Source organism: Oryzias melastigma, linkage group LG3 (genome assembly GCF_002922805.2).
Source record: "Oryzias melastigma strain HK-1 linkage group LG3, ASM292280v2, whole genome shotgun sequence".
In the NCBI taxonomy this organism is placed as follows: Eukaryota; Metazoa; Chordata; class Actinopteri; order Beloniformes; family Adrianichthyidae; genus Oryzias; species Oryzias melastigma.
Window position 1 is genome coordinate 1,029,180 of NC_050514.1, and position 21,284 is coordinate 1,050,463.

Sequence of the window (21,284 nt, forward strand, 5' to 3'; positions counted from 1 at the left end):
GTCTGGAAATTTCCCCTGCTTTGCTGCAGACGCACACTCTCTGTGTGGGTGTGTGAGAGGATGCAGATATCTCCTTTTTTTTTCTAACTGATGCCAAATGCTTCCTTTAACAGCTTTCCAGGTGAAACAAACAGACAAATATTGTCAGCTTCAACCCAAATACTTTATCTGAGAAGGGGTGACACATGCCAAGGCATTGGCTGGAGGATGTTAGTTTCAGATCTATCACTGGCAGGCCAGGAATTCAGGTGAAATTAACAACAATTAACAAATCTGGCCTGGGGGCCACTTTCAAAGTTCCACTGGTCTGCATAGATCTGTCATAAAATCAATTATCAAGCACTTTTTAAAAACTTTTTGTACAAATTCTTGATTGTGATTGGATAAATGACCTTATAAGCCGTTGTAAACCTGTGGCTACTTGGTCATCTGAACTTTAAGCTTCGTTTTCACTGAGCAGTCCGGTACGGTCCAGTTCAATCTGCCCTATTTGAGCATTTCAATCGGGAAATGGACCCATTAAACACTTCTGACCCGTACCTGGGGCCCCCATCTGTTGTAGGTCCATAGAAAAATAGAATGGGACGGTTGGATAGGAGTCGATGTAGCCACCTGTTGATTGGCAGAAAGTGACTTAAGAAAGCCCCAATTTAGCGCTAATTTTTTTTCTGTTTTTCTCCTTACGGTGGTATTCTTCGTAGCTGTCCGCAATCTTCTTTCAAACAAAATAAAGTTCCTGTTCTAAAAGTAAAGCAAGAAAAAGACGAGCTGCTGGATGACCCCCAATTGACAGATAGGAGGGTCTCCAAGGTCTGATTTCAGACTGCCACCCTCCAGTCACCGTCTCACTGGCACCGTCTGATATTTAGAAATCGTATGGTAGCAGTGCGCGCACTCAACGAGGGCTGTTGATATCAGCCATGACCAGACGACAATCAGGTGATCCCGACCAGTGTGGGTCTAAATGGGTAGATGGCATTGATGCTGCACAAAACTTACTCTTCATCCGATAGACTCCTGTCTTGGTTGGACCACTTAGACTTTTGTTTTCTTGGGCTTTCCTCTTGTGGTGTTTCTTCAGAGGCATTTTGTCTAAAAATGTGTAACTTGACAGGATTGTAATGTGTGCTCAAAATCTGAGTTGCAAATGGCCAGTAGTGCAGACTGACCTGCATTTTATATACCCCAAGGCTACCAGGGAGGTGGCGATCAGTGGCATTTGATATGGACGGCCGCCGTCCAGTCAAATGCAGACACATAGTCCTTTTAGAGCTGCTGCCAGATGGTGCCGCCAGCCTGCCACCTGACTGCCGCCTGACTGCCGCCTGACTGCCGCCTGACTGCCGCCTGACTGCCGCCTGACTGCCGCCTGGCTGCCAACTGACTAAAAGTTTCCCAACAATTTTCAAAAAATCCAACGGCAGCATGAAATCTTAAGGATTCTGCCAATGCCTCCCTATTGCACGGTGGTAGTTGTGTGAATGCATTCAATGCATTCACACAACTACCACCGTGCAATTGCTATTGAGATTGCTATTGAGATTCTTCATTTACGTTTTCTTCCGTACGTTTTTTGACACGTACAAACTCAAGCACACTTTATGCGATTTACACAATCTAGGTATCAAAACGTTCAGCTCGTTAAGGACATTACTGCTTGTATTTTTGGTTTTCGCAAATTTTACAGTTTTCGCGATATTACACAATTTATGCGAATTTTCAGCCCATGTTAAGTCAATGGGAAAATTTAAAACTTTTTACTGCACCTTAAAACTTTTACAATATTGGTATCAAAACGTTCAGCACGTTCAGGACATTAATGCACGAACTTTTGGTATTCGTACATTTTACGTTTTTTACGCAATTTATGCTAATTAATGCAATTTAAGCTATTAATGCTAATTAGTGCAATTTAAGGACTTTACACACTTTATACAGTTTTTACACTTAATGTACGTTATACAATTTAAGCAATTACTGCAAATTTAAGCAATTTACGCAATTTACAACAACCACATTAATGCGATAATGCATTCACACTAGCATTATCGCAGGTAATGCGACTTTTCTAGTTGTATTTGGGATTGTAGCACTAAAGGACAAAAGAGAAGAATAGATTTCTCAGCCCTCACACATTTTCACCTCACCAAATTTGGCCCTCTCTGCAAAAAGTTTGGACAGCCCTGCTCTTGAACTAACATGAAGTGTGCTTGACTTTCACAAGCACCCCGATAGCTGTTTTATAAATTGACCTATCTCCTAATACTTTAGTTTTCTAATGAACTTCATTCTAGAAATGAAATAATTACAGATTTTTCTTTGTCTTCCGTCTGCTTCCTGTAGGGGTCGCCACAGCATATCATCCTGTCCTCTGAGTCCTCCTCACTCACAACAACCACCTTCATGAACATCCATCAACCTCTTTGTTGGTCTTCCTTTTACCAACATCATCACTGCTCCTCCTCAAATTTTTAAGACCATTTTCGTGATCTATTTACAAAACACTGAAAGCTAAACCAGGTTGAAATTCTTATCAGGGACTCCGATTTGTTGACACCACATTTAATTCATGCCAACCGTTTGAAAATTGATTATGGCGGAGAATTATTGTTTGTGCCCTGTCGAAATTATACAACACCAAGTCTTATATATCTGAATAGAGCTGTGAAAGAAGAAAACCTGGACATAGATACTCCAGATTTGCACCACTTTGACATGTCGCACCAAACCTCTTCCAACTGAAGGTGGCAGACATTCACTAGTAAACTACAAAAGAAAAAGAAGAAATAGCCCCTCCCTGCTTGTCTAGTGTGAACAGTATGGACTATACTCTCGCAGTTTCCGTGTTCTAGAATGTGCATCACATGCCCTGTGTGAACCTAGTCTTACATAAACACAGATGTGAGAGGTGGGCACGTTTGAACCCTTGGTCCATCGTCTAAGCTATAAACATCATGACAGTGAGAAAAGGGATTGAAACTAAAACTGAATCCGAATTGTTTCCCTACCCTTCCAATTGTAGGGGCAATTGGAGAAATACAGTTGTCCGAAATTGTTTTTTTAAAGAATGTTCTGCGTTGCGAGAAGCACATATCTCCATGTGGTTGTGCCCTGAAGCACAAAAGTTTACATTTAAATGGAAGTAATGACCTTTTTGCTTTAGAATGACTTTTTGAAGTTATATATTTCTGAGTGCTAGCAGCACCACGTTAATGTAGCTGACTGGTGACTATTGATGACATCATCAAGTGGGAGTGACCCCTGAATTTGAAGACACTATTTTTCCATAATTCTCCGTTTGGAGAGTTAAATGCTTATTAGCAGTTTCATTCTGATCCGGCCTAAAAGAACCGATTATGTTCTCGTGTAAAACTCCATAACCGAACCGCGCTTCCTTATCAGAAACTTGGCCTAATTGATTTCTTGCTGCAGAATCAACACAGACAGCACGTGGAGCTAATTAGGCCTCAGTGGCATTGCGAGTGTCTCTCCACTGTTTTGCAGTAATTGTTTTATGTTCTACATGTCGCTGTCGGCCCGCTCGCCGCAGCCTTCCTGTAGCCACACACCCGGCGAAGGACGGCGGCCGCAACTGATGAGAGATGAGTTTTAATGAGAGGACAAATAGATGAAGCGGTGCCTCGGCCAAAAGCACATCGATTCTCCACCCCTCACAGCCCCGACTACATCCTCCTGTATCTGATAAATGCCTTTTCTCATTTTGGTTTACAGTGTGCTTGTGCGGGCCGCATGCAGAGTGAGACTCACAGAGGAACATCAATACACAGCGAAGCATGCCCCCCCCCAAAGCATTCAGCCTCCGAGTTGTGCTCAGTAAGGAGGGGGTTCAGCTGCAGCCTGATGTTGAATTTCATTTCATGCTTTGTGTTTATTGATTCAATTTTGGCTTTTGGGCAAAATCTGTGCTTATGTGGTAAAAAAAAAAAATAGCCCTTCTGAGATCAGACTTTCCCTCCTTAAAGGAAGGTGCGTTTAGCGGCAGCATGTACATTTGTGCGTCTGCTTCTCAGTCTCGGCCTCCTTCGGGGTTCGGAAGAGTATCGGCTCGCTCAGCGGACTTGTCCCAGACATGCTGATGAACTGGACGTGCACAATGTAGTCTGTCTCCTCCTCCAAGTCCCATAATGCACAGCAGCGGGTGGTGGTGTTGACTTCCTGGATGAATCGTAGCATGTGCACATCTTTCTTCTGTTGGAAAAGGACAGAGATGAGATGATTAAAGCTGCTGTTTAGCAGAAGAGATAAAAACTGTTTCTGTTTGGTTTTATTTGATAAATGCAGCTAAAAAATCTGCTGACTTTCATGTGCTCAGGAGTCCTGTTATTCTGTTCACACTGCGAATTTAGCACGGTCTTGAACACAGTAAACACGCATTCTTGAATATAGTGTTCACACTGCACAAACAGGGAAGGGCTTCTTTTTCTACTGTTTACAACCCAATGTCTTCCACCTACAGTTGGTGTGAAATATTGGAGCGGTACAAAACAAGGATCAACTTCCAGAACCAGAAGTCCTTAACTAAAGATGGAAATCCCCTTCATATTGCTTGAGAAAACTATATTTTAATTAGCAACTCTAACAATTGCAGGTTTTCAGCATTAATACAATTCTGAACCCTTCTGTTAGTGTTATTTTGGATGCAACAGAGCGATTTTCATTTTCGCCCCAATTTAATCTTATCTGCCCCTTTAAGACTTTATTTTGTACTGTCGGCTGTAACAGTTTATTTTTAAGTTTTAAGGTGCTACGATTCTGAAAACTTTGTAAATGTAAATTTTCCCAGCCAGCAAGGCCAAGTGGGCCCCATACGGTTTAAAAGAGGGCAGAAAATGTGGGCCCAAATTGGGTTTGTCCGCTGCAGAAAACGTGCAACAGGTTTGAAAGGTTTCATATCTTGTATGTTTATTGTTTCAAGATGATAAGACTTGTAATTTGATTTTGCCAAACAAGATCAAACCTCTAACTTTTTTTCAAACTTTCAAAATAAAGCATACAGTAATTAAAGAAGGAGACAATATGACAGACTCACTATGTCATACTCAAACCAAAACACACAGTAGGTCGTCGGGCGAACAAGTTTAACATTGAATACATAAAAAAACAAAATTGGTAAAACTTTTAAAAAGTAACTTTAAAAGAATATAAATATGGATAAAAGACAGGAATATTCCAAAATAAATCAAGCTAAATCTTCAATTTCAATATTTTGCTCTCCATTAAATATATATGTCAAAATTGGGATGTTACTAGATAAAATATCAAATGACCTGGGGGGGCCAGATATAAATGCCAGGAGGGCCAGATCCGGCCCCTGGGAAATTGACTTTGAGACACGCGGTTTAGACATATCTTTAAATCTCATGGACGTAACAAAGTTGTATCATTTTGTTTTTCACAAACTTGAATGTATATACAATGTTCACTTCTTGTTTCGCAGAGATGTTCTAAAAATAACCCACGAGAGGTCACATTCACAAGAATTAGATATTTTAAGTCTCTAAAACTACGAAGCCTCAATCTCAAATTCCGATTGGTTGAATCAATGTAAATGTGCTTATTCCAGATATGGCTATGGTTTAATCAGCAGTGTTTTATATGGAAAGCAGCCACAAAGACCAGAAGTGAGAAACACTGACTGTGTGAGCGTAATGCAGACTTTCATGAACCTATCAACAAGTGAGGAATAAAATCTGATTGGTTAGGAACTTTCATAAGAAACAAGTGCAGCCGGGCATAGGGCTGTGAGAGAAGCTGAAAAGATCTCAAATATATTTTGGACAAGTGTTTGTGGCATTATGGTTTCCCCAAGCCACCAGAAAACTAAAAACCAGAGTAGTGCAGGACTCTCCAGCCAGGAAGACTGAGACAAATATGAAAAATACAAATCTTTATTACATTGACAATATTTAAAATGCTATTGTTAATAGTACAAAAGTAAGGTTCCAAACGCTGTAAAGGTGAGTCACACTCAATCCCCTGGTTGAGCTGCAAGAGAGTCTCTGTCGCAGTGGACCAGTTCTGATGCTCCGTCCCGGCGTGAAGCAAGTTACTCCGTGGAGTGCAGGATTCCTGGAGTCAGCAAGGTGCGTGGAGTGAAACACCCAAGCAGACTGACCGGCTTCCGTCGTTCCAATCTTGCTGGCAGACAGCCGACAATGGAACTACGCAGGATCAAATTCTGCAGCGAGGCTCACCAAGAATCAACAGCACCACCATGGAAGGCACCACCTAGGACAGTGGCCCTACAATAGTGCAGCAGTGATACAGCGACAAAGCACTTCACCTTGCGGCACACACACAGCAGTGCACCCAGCAGCAGCACCTACAAATAAGTTCAGACACCAAAAAAGAAAACAAAAGAACATAAAGCTGAATGAAACACATACCTGGCTGGCAGCCGAGGAGGATGCTAACAGGAGCTACACTGGCCACAAAAGGCAAACTGCCTGTGATCTACAAAATGTTTGGCAGGTTAGTCATAGTGAGGGTCGTGAACAGGAGGAATAAAAGGAAAACCAAACATACCCAGCTATGGATTTTAAGCCAGAATACAGCCTGGCAGCATCTGATGCTGCAGCTCCTCCCTGCAGCAGGTCTAAGGCTGAATCTGCAAACTGCTGGGCTGGAAGAGCTTTTAACAGCCCTCTGCCAATCAAGCAGCTGGTGAACACAGGTGAAAATAATTAAGTGGCCTTCTACCTGCCACATTTATCTCTATGATTTAGATGATTCTTTTCAGATAATTTTAGGCCTTCACTGAAGGCTTTGCAGGCCCTGATGGTACGGCGCCGCTAAAACCCCTCTCTACATACTCTATAGGACTTTTCTCAGACAGACGAACATTTTCACACTTTTCACTCTTGTTCAAACCCTGTTTCATAGAATGAAAACAAAGATCTGGTTGTGACTGGAGGAAAGCTGTAACACAGTCTGTACAGGAGAAATGCGCGATATGCAAAAAAGGGGAAAATCGCTCGGAAAAAAATCTTTGAAATAGCAAGATTGTGAAAGGTGAACTGTGCTATAGTGAGGGAAACTTCTGCTTTTGCCTAAAAATGTATAATTTCTGCTTCCAGCCATTCATAACAGGCGCCATCTTGTAGTCTGCAGCCTGGTCCCTCTCTATAAATCTAGCAAATCTTGCCCCAGGCTTTTTCTTTGGCAGCTTTATTTCAATATATGAAAGACTTGGTGTCATAATTCCAGCCGAGCACAATTCCAAATGAATAATTTCTCCTTCATGATCAATTTTCAAACAGTTGGCACTTCCGTTAATTGAAAATGAACACCATTCATACGTCACTACCAAACAGAGTCTGTGATTGGTCAAAGTGACTTAACCTTCAACACGAGTTACATGGCGGTTTTGTACGATTAAAACTTGTGTAGCGATGTGAGGATTTTGAGTGCAGAATACAGTCATGGTGCATTCATCCATAATGCATTTTCTAACAGATCATGGAAAAATACCTCAATATTCAGGTAAAAATAATGTTTGTTTTTAGATTTTCTCACACTCACTTATGTTCGAGAATGTATCTCTTGGTGCTGAGTGCATCTCACCTGCTGTGTGATGGCAAAGCCAATGACAGGGTCTCCCTCCGGGATGTCCCATGACACCACAGCAAAGTTTGCTTTCACCTCTTTGATGGTCACATTGACGGGCGGCGACAGGCTGTCTGCAAACACACAGAAACAAAAGGCGTTTTGTTCCCTCGCTGGTGTAAATCGAAGGTTACAGCCTCGAATTCTACATCCCACAACCGTTTTACAAGCTTGAAATATACGAGAACAGGTCCTTGGGGGGGCAGATACAGTTACACCTGCAAGCTTGAAGGCTTGCTAGAAATAATACACAAAAACTCCCTTCAGTTCAGTAAAGTCTCAACAACAAAGTTATGCAGTGCTCATTTAATTTCTTGATGTCCACAAAAAGCGTTTTGCTAGTGGGCACAAACATTTACAAATAATTGGCCTTCTGGGTTTACCCCCTTCATGCCTGACTTTATTTCCAATTACTTAAAAAATATTCTTGTTTATTCCATTCAAGGTAATGGTAAATTAAGTTGGGTCCAGGATTTAATTGTACGTTGAAACTAGTGACTTGTAGCTAATGAGGGAGGATCCATACTTTGGAGTTTTAATCTCCTCTATAAACCATTTAGGACCATGAAATTATGCTCAACTCCATGTTAGCTTAGAAACTAAAAGATGGACGAGTGCATTTGTCCCAAAATGTTTGTGATTTCCATAGAGTGAATTCCACTATTGATGTGGTTAAGCCAAAAGTTGTGAATTCATTCAAACATTTTTAAATTAAAATCCATCATAAGATTTAAGTCGTTGTTAATTCAAATTTTGGAAAAAAAATTTATTCCTAAATAGCCTTTATGTATCATATTTGATGCAGGCGTTTCTGAGGCCCTTATATCAAAACTTTCCCATTGTTTTTAACTTGGTCCATGTCGAGTGTCATCCTTCCACTAGGGGCAGTAGAAGGGCCTTTCCTGATCAATTCAAAATGGCTGCCTCCATGAAATCTCAAAATCACTTTTGGAGGGAAAAATTAGCTAATTTTCTAAACTTTTGAGTAAGAATAATTCAGTTTTTGTTATTTATTTTTTTAAACATCTGCTTGCTGTATTGAAATTATTCAAATTTAGCTGATAATGAATTCTTTATAATACAGCTGCACCCTGTTAAAACGGTGTTGGTCAAATTTGAGACAGTGGCTATAGATAAAGGGATTTTTTTTTTCTTTCAGAATGCTAATATCAATATTTTTATATCTTAAACTAACTATTGTGAATCACAAGTCACCTGACATATCATAATTGTGTAACGGAGAACAAACTAAAAAGACAAAAAACTTACTACGACTTTAAAGTAGTAAATTTACGAGAAGAAACACTAGACTGTTAAAATTTTGGGAAAAAAAATCACTTTAAGTATCACTTTAAAAGTCATAGGCCAAATTTTAACGTTTTTCTTATAAATGTTCATGTTTTAAAGTTGCATATTTATGACCTTAAATGTCATAAATGTATCTGTATCAAACACTTAAATTTATGAGAAGAAAACAGTTAAATCTAATAGATAAAAGTAATAAATTAACAATTAAAAAAACAATGTTGTCTATTCAACACAATGGAGTATAAGGCCAGTTAACAAACAAAAATATTTTTTCAAGTTATGACTTTAAAATTGTAAATTAACACAAAAAAAGTCTTAGAATAAACTCATATTTATTACTTTAAAAGCCATAGGCTAAATTTTTTGACACATTTTTTCTCGTGAATTTAAGTGTTTTAAAGTTGCAAATGTATTACTTTAAATGTAGTAAATTTATAATTTTAAAATGTGTACTCTTATGAGAAGAAAAATGCATAAATCTACGAGAAAAAAATAATAATTTAACAAGAATAACCCCCAAAGTTGTCTATTTACTGGAGCATGCTCGAAGATGGAAGACTTTGAGTGTTTTACAAAGCTCTATTTCTGAATAAATCAACAAATTTAAGAAATTTTAAAACCTTTTGGAGACTCAAAATCCCATTAGGATTAGTCTAGCGGCTCTCTGGGTTTTGGTGTCGGCAACCGGAGTTTCATATTTAAAATAGGGGAGCTCAGAGATGCAGGTTTGGGTGTGGAGGACCATCACAAATTTGCAAGAAAAAGTTGTACTTTTTTTTCTTACATTAATGAGATTTTTCTTGAAAATTTATGACATTACATCTCGTAATGTAACTTTTCTTATGGTAGCTCTACTACTCAGTTGTACAAGTGATACTAGATATCTCATAAAAATATGATACATCAGTTTTTTGTGGATTTCATCAAAAGGGTTTAAAAAACATTTTCATCTTAAATATGGGTTAAAAAGCTCAAACTGCAAAATAAATTCAGTGCAAAAGTTAAACTAATAAGTAAAGCTGCAAAAATAAACATGAAGCTTTTCACCATTAAGCCTCATTAGAGTCACATTCAGATCCTGCAACTTTCAGGGTCTGAACTCCAACACGCAGGAAAACGATGGTGACACAAACATGCCTTTAAGCCAACATGTGTATTTCAGCTTAATTAAAGCTCCAACACGCCCCCTCTTTGATCCAACTCTGAAAGAGGTGGGAATGATTGGCTTTCGTTAAAAAGTTCGGGGCGAAAAGTCGTGTGTCTTTAAGGGTCTTGATTGCTGCATGTGTAGATCCAGACACATATCTGATGGTGAAGCTGTGGAGGTCAGCAGATCAAAGTAGTAGGAAAAAGTGTAGTTGAATAACTTTCATGAAAGCATGAATTGTGCAGACTCCTTTAAAACAAATAGGACAGCTTGGAAATAGTAGGAGAACTGTGAGCTGGAAGGATGCTGAGGAGTTCACAAAGATTAGAGGAGGCGGTCTCTCTCTGAGCGAGGCCACAGACCTTTGGCAGGACTTTCATCTAATTAAAACAATCAGACACAGTCGACGAGCTATTGAGCGGCTCCACACTCAGGCATCACGGCCTACAGGACAAAGCAGCCCAGACTGCAGCGTCAGAGCCGGCTCCTGTCCCTCTCAGCCCACAGCTGACGCTTTGATGAATGACTTAACTAACAGCAGATGACAGGATGACGGCCCACCCGCCACATCTCTTCATCAGACGAGGAGGGAGGTGTACTGTGGAGTTTAGAGTTGGTTTGCTTTTGTTTACTGTCTGCTGTTTACCTGTTTAGCCTGACGGACAGAAACGAGAGGCTGTGGAGCCTAAAGACGTCGCAGGTAGAGCTCATCATGTCTCAGTTTGGTTCATTACCGAGTGAAGCACATTAGTTTCAGTGCACGGCTCTGACACGGACCCACACTCTCATGCTCTTCAGAAAGAAAGAAAAAAGTCACTTTTTTATTGATGTCTATTTTAGAAACTCAAAAACATTAGTCATTTCACTTATGGATGAGTTAACAGATTGATCTAGTCAGTTTGATGTCAGTGTTCGGATATTTAACAGACGTAATCTATCTTAGCTGCACATTTAAAAAAAAAAAAAAATTAAAAAACAAAAGACAAGAAATTAAAGATCAAAGAAAATGTAAAGTGTGCAAACAAACCCACTCTGATCATCTTTTGATCTATTGTGAAAGTGTTCACAGTGGTCTTTTATTGATTATGCCCTTTTTAGCCAAAATCCAAAAACCGTGTCGTTTTCTAGGACAAACACTGTCCGAATTCCTACTCTAATCTCTGACTAGTGCAGGACTATCTAGTACCCTGGATTTTAAAAGCAGTCATGATGCTCATTACTTTTCTTTTGTTTTTCTAAACACCGGATATGACGTCACTGATTTCACAAAGTAAAAATCGAATCAATAAAAGCATTTCAACGTCATTTATGATTCCACTTTGTTCTGATAATGAAAATGTGGATGGTATATTAAAAAACTATGTTTAAGCACTTTTTTTTTTTTCAAAAATTGTTCAACTGCAATGCATTATTGTATATATTCACTAATCTAGTGAGAATCAATGCACTAGTTTTTGAAAAGACTTCTGGGAAATTTCTAGGGCACTTGATTTTGGAATGGTAGATTCGGACTGACCTACAAAAGGGTGAATGCACTATATAGGTCACTATATAGATACTTTATGTATTTCCTACATTGGACAGCTCAAAGCGCTTTTCAAAAAAAAAACAGAAAAAGATGAAAATAAGATAAAGGGACAATTTGCACATATTTTTTCTAAATATGAAAAGAGTGCTGAACTTTTTTTTTTTTGTTGGTCACCCGGACCTGGAGGAAGGATTAGGGTTAGATTAATGTGTGCGACCAACAACAATTAGCCTTGGGCGCACTTAAAATACTTACAGCCAAAGTGAACTTTAGTTTTTGTGCTGGGTCGAACGCAAAATAAAAACTTAACCCAACCTTTACATTACCCAAATCCCAGAATACTTAAAAAAAATAACTTTTAAAAGAAACTTTTGGCTCTGCTGTGAGGATACAGAATCTTAGAAGTCTCCATACCTCCTTGTTGCTCGGTTAACACTATCTCCCTCTAGCTTACAGCCCCTCACACTCATTACCTAACATTAGTGGCAACAAAAACAGACATACATTGATTTATTTGTCTGCAAGAGGATGTATCAGAATGGAGAGGAGCAGGGAGCTTTTCAGACGACATTTGTTTAGTGTGCTCCTAATTCATAACGATTTAGATAAAAAAAATACTCAGAAATTCAATCTTAAGCTTAATTTTCTAAATATACATCCTCCATTCTCAGAAAAATACCACAAGAACATGTCAAAAACATGATCTTGTGTGGGTCTTTAAAGGTGTCACAGCACCAATAAAGACGTCCAAACACTCTGGATAACTCCGGTCCACTGCTAAAGATGTCAAATGTAATGGCTGAGACAAAAGCTGCAGCAGATCCCAGTTTCTTCAGTCCTATTACAGTGTTCCTTAAATCAGTCAAAATATGTATGACATGAAAACTACAGAAGATAACAAAGTGTACTTAAGGCTAATTTTCTATTTTGGATTTTTAAGTTAATTGTAAATTAAAACATAGGTTATTTTTTTTATCAAGGATGCGGCAAATGGCCGTCGTAGTATTTCTGTTTTTTTCTACCTCGTGTGAGCGCTTCATTAATGCTCGTTTGAGTGATTTTTTTTTCCCTTCTGAGCTTCACACCACCCACTGCTTCCACTTCCTCCTATCATTTATTCATGGTGGGTTTGGTTCAAGCGATGGAACAAATGCAGTTCCAACGATTGCCCTGAATTTTTTACATTCTGATCTGCTCGCCTTGAGTGACCAAACCAGCACTTTACGGCCTCTTTTATGTTCGGTTTACAGTTCAAGTGTTGTGGTGTTCTCATGAGGGTCTTTCCCAGCAGCAGTCAGAAGTCCCAGAGCAAATATTTGCTTTGTTTCTTGATTTCATTAATGAAACGGGTTGGAAAGTCTGAAATTCTGAAGCTGCTCTGTCATCGTTCCTCCCTCTTCCACCAAAGCGCTTCCACTGCCGGTTAAACACCAACTTCCAATGAATAATTCATGCATCCGTGCAGGTAAGAAATATTATTACAACCAGTTAGAGGTGGGATATTGCAGAGGTGAAGGTGCAGCTCTTAAAACACAAATGTCCTTGTTGGTTCTCCTTAGTTTGCCGTAAAGCAACATTAAACAAAAAAAGCTCTTGGAACGTCCTCCCAGTTCAGCTGCTTCACTTTATCTTTGTCTGTCCTCTGCATGGCGGTGTCACACTGCGGGACAAAGAGCGAGGACGCAGGCTGTGACCGTGGTCTTTAAATATCCACATGACGCCAGAGTCAGCTCTAATGAAACACCAGACAGATGTCTTCATAAACTCTCAGAGGAACACGCTCTGTCTGAGGCGAGGGTGACTTTGGGTGGACGTAGTATGACGGATGTTCCTGTGTTGTTGCTTTTTTTTGGTCTTAAGTGTGTGTTTGTTATCTTAGTGTTGAGAAGAGTGACAGTAAAGAAGCCCGTCCCACAGAAAGTGTGTGGAGGGCGACAGCTCCATGATGTCCTCCTTTAATTAGGGAGACGGAGGACGTGTGAGTGTGAACATGAGGACACTTTTTATGAAAGCTCATCTAATGTGTCAGTCGACTTAAAGATACATACAAACCGCATTCAATAAAGTGCGTTCAAGCGACCACTTCCAATGAAAAGTCAATATAAATGCACATTTTGGGCTTCCACGTTCAAAATTCTCGCGTTCATGTACATTTTTAGGACTGATTTTAAGCATGTGTTGCAAGAGGAAGCCAGGATTAACTTTGACCAATCAGGGACTTGGATTTGGTAGTGATGTTTGGGTGGCGTCCCTTTTAAATAATAGAAGTGCCAAACTTTGGAGGAGAAATGAATAATTCTATGGAATTCTATGATATCAAGACCAAACCCGAATTGCTTTCATACCCCTCTGACTGCGCCCAATGGCTCCAAGTCTACGGGCATTTGAAATTGTAGAGGTGTCTGAAAGTTTTTTTTTTTTTTTTTTTTAAGGAGGAGTCATGGAGACCATGTATCCCTTCACCACAGGACATGTGCAGTATTTTGCATTCCACTTATAATAATTTTCACATGCTAAACATTTCACAGCTGAAGTGTGCATCAAGCAGCAAACATGTCAAGAGCAGAAATGAGAAATCTTCATCATCTCTGAGCGTTTCTGATGCAAAGCCGCAGTCTGTAAACAGCAATTTCATCAAAAGTCAGACGCAGATTTTTATTTTCATCTAACCAATCCTGTCAGTGCTTATCCGACATTAGCGAGACATTACTAGCGGCCTGATCAAAGGTTTGTTTTGATCTCCGCGCTCGTGCAGGCTTGTCCCTGCTCCGAATCATGTTCTGTGTGTATTTAACAGAGGAATCTACCAGTCCGAGTCATGTTTCTGACAGGGTGCAGGCTGGCTGCGTGTCACACTGTCATCCTCTGGTCCACTTGAACTCAACTGAATTATTATGCACATTAGCAACGCCATCACTTAGCCATCCATTATCCAAACACCTGCTGTGCAAACGGGTTTCGGTTACATTTGCATTTAGCAGACGCTTTCATTTAAAGTGACTTACAAATGAGAAATGGTGCATGGTGAGCTCTGGTGGAGGTGAGTTGAATGTTTTGTGTGGAGCCCATGAAAACAACCTGTGTGACCCCGCTGACCTGAAGCTGTGATTCACTGTGCGTGAGTTCCGACCACATCCACACCTTTCAGTCTCGCCGGGTTGTTTGTGCGTTAAAGTGAAAGCTGCCCCCATCGTGTTCTGCCTTCATCTGGCATTTCAAAAGCCAAGCGCAGGCCTCCAGCGTTTGTTCTCCTCTTCAATTCATTTGAAGACTAACAAGGGCAAAAAGTAAACGATCAGCGAGCATGAAAGCCGTAATGCGCGGCAGGTGGGAATGTAAAAATATGTTTGAAGAAACTCTCCTGTCGTGGGGTAAATTAAAAACTTTGCTTGAACCTGCGGGGGAATTAGCATCTAGAGTAATTAGTGGTAACGGCAGCAGTCTGGGCTTTGCAGATCCAACACCCGACACGTGAGCTGCCTCGAAATGCATCCCATAATGTACTATGATAGAGCAGTATGGATGCTTTTACAACCTGCTGCAAACGACAGAGGAGACCTTGGCTCAGATCTCATCAGCATCTGGTTAATATCTAACTTCAGTTTAATAACCCATAGCCGTGCTGCCTGCTTCATAAGAGACTCATCCATAAGGAGCGGCGTCCCTAAAGAAGTGGGCGTGGCTACACACATGCAGCTGCACAAATACATTGAAATTAACTATATACTAATCATAGAAAGTTATATAACACTCATTAAATGCAAATAAACATTTTAGCTAAATAAATTATGTAAAATTGGTCATTTAAATTTGCTGCAATTCCAGCTTTCACCACTAGGGTGCGACAATGGGTCAAAAAGTCTGCTGAACTTTAAGAGAAAAAAACCGAAATAGAAAATATTGCAACCTGGGAGTGAGTTTGTCTTACATCCCACCACAATAAGTTTATTCCTTTTAAAAATTGTTTAAAAATGTCTAAATTGTATTCATACTCTACTTGACAACACATCAGACAAGTTTTCTTAAGCTGACTGAACTAAATGTATCTATCATTTTAGAATGTTTTACCCAGAAATTGGCAAAGATCAAATTCAGATGTTATTAACCTGGTCAGTAGGGTGGTCTGGAAGTAACAAATCATTCGATGCAAAAAGATTATAATTAAATAAATAAATAAACACAACATTTTAGAAATCTAAATGTGATTACCCCCTCCCCAAAAAGAAAAAAATAAAGCGTAAAAAAAAAAAAATAGAAACAAATGTTTTGGAAAACAAAAGTTATTTCCAAAAATCAAAATATAATATTAAGAAATGAAACAAAACAAGAAACCAGAACGAGTAGGAACTATGGACCATAGCTGGTTCAAATACACACGCACGAATGGGAGTTATACTATTTATTCTCCATAGATGTGTACTCTGAATAAAATAAAACTGAACATAAAAAAGTAAATTTCAGTGTAATATCTTTCCATTTTCCAAACCTGCTAACTCCCTTTTAGGGTTAGAAGGTTGCTGGAGCCTATCCAAGCCACTGATGGGCCACTTAACGACAAATTTAGTTCAGTAGTTTAAGTCAAAATGGATCTTAAACACTTAAAGTGACAATAAATGTTCTGGATTTGCTGCAGTTATTGTGCTGTCAAACTCGTAATGATTTAAATAATTCGTGACCACAGAAAGTCTCCTGTAATTTCACTCCTAACCCTTCACATTCACGCTGGTTTGTGTCGATCCTCTTTCCATTCACCTGCTCCCTTTGTAACTGCCTGTCATTTCCAGGCTTTCACTGCACAACTAAACCGCGGAAAAGCTGTAAACATTTCCAGCACGGCCTGCCCAATCACATCAATCCTCCGTCTATTTCCATTCCACTGCTTCAAATGTCACCCAGCCACGGACTTCCTCGTCTTCCCATTCTTCCTCTTGTTTAAAAACTCCTCAAAGGAGAAATTTTAGTTAGTTTTCTATGCTTTTTCATCTCATTTTCATCTTCTCCTCCCCACATCCGCCTGTTTGCTCTTCACGTCTGTCTGCTTCTTGCTGTTTCCCTCCGCTGTGCTGAGAGGTTTTGGCAGCTCCTCCTGTTGTGTAAAGCCTGTAACCGACAGTTTATTGAGAAGCAAGCTGCAGCCAGAGGACGGCGGGTGAAAAGAGATAACCCGTCTAGCTTGGAATTCAGTGTGAAATCTGGATTTTGGAAGGTGTGGCTCCTGAACGCTCTCCACGGTCCGGCCTGCTTCTGTACACAGCCGCTAAAGTGCCGTCAAATAATCACACCTGAGGGCCCATTCATCCATTTGTAGAGAAATGAGTTATTTACTCTTGGGAAATGAATTTTCCAACCCTGTCGGCCAGAAGCGCACTGAAGTGGAGAGGGTGGGGCTGCGAAACAGCATCGTTCCATCAGAAGGATACACTTTCTCTCTCACACACATGCGCGCTGCTTTAATTAAATGTCAAAAAAATAGGGTATGAAAATCAATGCAGCATCGTGTACGGAGAGAATGCGAGCCGGCTAATTCAAAAAGGCAGCGGAGCGCCGTGAGGCAGATTTGACAAACCCGTAGCTAATGAAATCTGCTCTGAAATCAGACTCAGACCAGGCAGGGCACCAATATGAGATCGGAGCTGATAATTCTACCGGAGCTCACAGCTTGATATGAGGTTATGAATATGATATTAGCACTTCATAACACACTTTGGCTGTCGTTCACTTCACACTCTGGGTAACTTCCCTCTCTGTGGATTTCCTCCAGTCTGGCAGATGCAACAGCTGGAGAACAGGACAGGGATGGAGGCACATGAATAATCCCATTCTTTTATCATTTCACCTCTTTCATTGCTCTGACATAACCTCTTACCTTTCAGACACTTTCTCCTCTGCATTTGAGTCTTCTTTTTAAAAAGAAGATTTCATTTTTACTCCACATTTTCTTTCTTGTCCCGGACACGACTTTTCCGAGCAGAGGTGTGTGCGTCACTCTGAACGGGTACTTGTGTGGGTCCAAACGCCTGGGGGCCCACCTGTGCAGCACGCCGCTCGAATGCAAAGTACACCATCTGGGGCGCCACACATCACACCAGCAACCAGAGCCATGAAAACATGTGCTTTGATGCTCTGCTGAGCTGCTGAGGAGAACTGTCAGAGGAGGAATCGTGGTCTAATCTCAGATACTTTCATATTTATCCAAAGAGACTCTTTTCTCGCGGATGCAGTCATGGTGAGAATGCGGAAGAAATATAAATGCGTGAACTGTACGAGAATCTGCTGGAATGATCGGTAGAAAGGATTGTACAATTCTCAGTTTAAACTGGTACACAATTGAAGTGAATCGCTGCACAGCAGAATATTTACGATGAAAGCATCAAACACATGACTAAGCTAACTACAAGGTTCTTCTTTATGGGAAATGATCAATTCCCCATGTACAGTATTAACATCTACACATTCTATAGGGTTTGTCTCATTATTTTGATCCTTTTTAAACAGGAACCTGAACAGTTTTCAGTGAAGCTGTGAGTAAATATTGAATCCACCTTTGAAAATGACGTATCTCCATGTCTGGTAATAGCTGCTCAAATCTAATTTACATTTGGAGAGACAGAAGAAGTTTGGGACAATGACACAAAGATTCTATGAAATATGAGAACATGTTGATTGGGTGACCAGAAAAATAAGTAAATGTCTTTGAATTATAAGAAAATTCAATCAACTATTAGAATCAAACTCTATACTTGCTTTATATTACATCTAGACTTATCTTTCATATTGTAATATTGTGTGAGTGAGCATCTACCCATCTACTCAAACAAAATTCTGATTGTACAAAAGCGTTTTGTTTGAATTCCAACTCATTCAAAGCCACTAACTCCTGATCATTTATTTCTCAGACTTAATAGTCTTGATATTTATAACATTAGTTTCTATCAAATTTGCATTTTTATGTATGGAATTGTATTAGGAATGCTATCTCTGAACATTTTATATTTTACTTCAAAACTCATGTAGAGATTCCTCAATATAAAACCTGTCGAAATTATCATTTTCATGTTCCAAAATGTGTCACCTCAAGATCACAATTTAGTTTGTGATTTAGAGGCTACAAAATGTGGAGTCAATTTTCCCATCCGGCCATGAAGACATTTACAGCATTTTATAAATGTATTTTATATCAATTTTAAAGTTTTATTAGGTAGAGGCTCTAATATAAGCCCATATGGGTTTTTTGCCTCTTCATGCACCAACTTTTTATGTATTTCTTTACCTGTTTTTCCTTTTTTTGCATTATTTTGTATAAGTACAAATAAATAAAATCTAAAAAAAAAAATTCTAAGATATGTGAAATGACACGACAAAGCTAGTTAGGTTGTTCTGATCAGCGGATGCTGTTGGTTTTGGTTTACTTTACCATTTATATTATTTACATAAATGACAGAATACTGCAGCTTAAAGGAGTTTAGTCGAAACTCAAATATTTTACAAAAAAGGAAATAAAATGGAATAAAGGCAGCAGGGAATGATGGGAGAATCTAAATACTACAGCTTTGTTCCCAAATTCCTTTAGTGATTCCATTCATATTCAAAGATTAATATATCAATTTGATTTACAGTTATATTTTCATTAGATTTAGATATATATTAATTTTTTTCAAGATATAGAAACTGCCTTTGTTTTTACAAACTTAAATAAAATCTGAACTTTGATGTAAAGAACCTATGAATTCCTACATTACAATCCTCTAAAATGTTTCATTTTAATCCCATCTTACAAGTGAAATTTTTAATTTTTTAAAAACATTTTGAGTTTATTCTAATCTCCACCACAAAATAGTTGAAAATAACCACATACGATTTTCTTCTTGATTCATTTAAGCATTCAGAAACACTATTTCTGAGGAAGACAGAATGTTTAGACTTTGGTGATGACAGACCCCCAACGTGGGACAATCTGTTTTTAAGACACTGTTAAACATTCGTTTTGGCATGTTTTTATTTTTTTTACTTTTTAACTAAGTTTAGTTTTCTAAAACCGGATTTGTTTCTGTATTTTAAGTGGGAATCAGAGAGAAGCAGAACTTTGACCAAATGAGGGATAAAATGGGCTGTAAGAGGTGAACATCCAGACTGTTTAGAGTGACAGATTCCACACTGCAGAACAACAGACCAAAAAACAAAACAAATAAAAAAAAAAACAAAACAACAAAAAGGTTAATTAATGTGAATTTTGGTGGTTTTTCTCAGAATGTGAAGAACTTTGGCACCAGCTGAATGTGGAACTGTAATCTAAATGACAGATGAGATGATGGGATGCTTTTAATAACAGAAAGGCGAGTGAGGGGATGCTAAAGCCATTCCCTCCCCCTGCATGGCAGCTCAGATGCTCCTCCACCTGCTCTTACTCAGACCTGGACAGCCGAAGAAGCACTGCGTCACAGAGCTGTCGCCGCCACGTCAGCATCGCCGCCTCTTTCTCCCACGGACCCTATGTCCACACCATGCCAGCAATCTGTCCTCTAATCTGTGTTTCACTCCCACTTTCACCGAAAAACAAAAGCGGCAGAAAGCGATGAAAGGAAAGTGTGAAAGAGAAATGAGGTTTCTTTTGTGTTGTGCTTGGTCCTAATCCCTGTTTTACCCCCAGATCAGAATCCTTTTGCACATCTGAGCTTTCGCTTTGAAACGCAAGGCCATCGCTCTCTTCATCTGCTGCTCGCTAAGCCACTGGTGAGCTCTCAAACAACTCAAAGAGGCTTTAAGAAACCAAGGAGGGGAGTTACACGGCGCCGGAGGAAAGAGCAGCGGCGCCCATACTGACACCCGGCTGTTCTTGTGTGAAAATGGCTTCTTATCTCTCCTCCTTCTGACAGGCCCAGAAGATTATTTTGAAATGGGAAAATAAAAAAGGGGAGCACCTCTGCTGTTCTCACACCAGAATGCAGGCTTTGGTCGGAACAGAAATACGGCAAAGGTCTGCGATGAGAAACCCTGACTACTTAACCCAGTTTACAAGTCTCACAGTAAGACCTGAAAATGACCACGGAAAGTCAAATACACAACTAAATAACACACTACAAAGCCCAGGACATGACATTCATGAAAGAAATATAATGAACTGTTTCTCAAACTATCAATTTGTAGCCATGACTTGACGGTATTTTGTGGACATAATTTGTTTTGTTTGTTTGCTCAAATGAGCCTTTCTTGGCCATAAATTAGCATTTTAGAAGCATTTTGTGGTTATAAATTAGCATTCTGTGGGTGCTTGTGGCCACAAAATACCAATTTGTGCCCAAAAGACACAAATTTGTGCAAACAAAAGGCTAATGTGTAAAGTGTGCCCAGAAAAATCTAAATTGAGGTTACAAAATGTTTATTTGTATAAACAAATTGCTCACAAAATTGCACATTGTGCTCAAAAATGCTCATTTGTACACATAATACAAATTTTGCTCACAAAATACTATATTTTGCCCACAAATTACTCATTTGAGGACACGACATGCCAATTTTTTCCCAAAAAATGCTAAATTGTGCAAACAAAATGGCATTTTTTTTGCCAAAAAAGGCTAAATCAGGGTCACCAACCTTTGTGAAGCTGAGTGTTACTTCATTGATACTGAGTTATTCGAAGGGATATCATTTTGAAATAACACATTTTACTTAGTTATA

The 21,284-nt window shown here is 39.4% G+C and overlaps 1 protein-coding gene and 1 long non-coding RNA gene across 2 annotated transcripts in view; both read right to left on the minus strand.

The window, feature by feature from the left end:
* The window catches only part of LOC112160823 (fibronectin type III domain-containing protein 5), a gene marked incomplete in the record, with an annotated part of 34,324 nt that overhangs the window by 7,876 nt on the left and 5,164 nt on the right, over positions 1-21,284 (minus strand). Inside the window, 2 exon segments of the mRNA XM_024295646.2 lie at positions 4,030-4,209; positions 7,585-7,700. Coding sequence (XP_024151414.1) covers positions 4,030-4,209; positions 7,585-7,700 — 296 coding nt within the window.
* LOC118600041 lies at positions 5,947-6,611 on the minus strand. Its single transcript, XR_004949611.1, has 3 exons — positions 6,547-6,611; positions 6,408-6,474; positions 5,947-6,343 (listed from the first exon to the last, which is right to left on the minus strand). It is a non-coding gene; the product is annotated as an uncharacterized LOC118600041 (long non-coding RNA).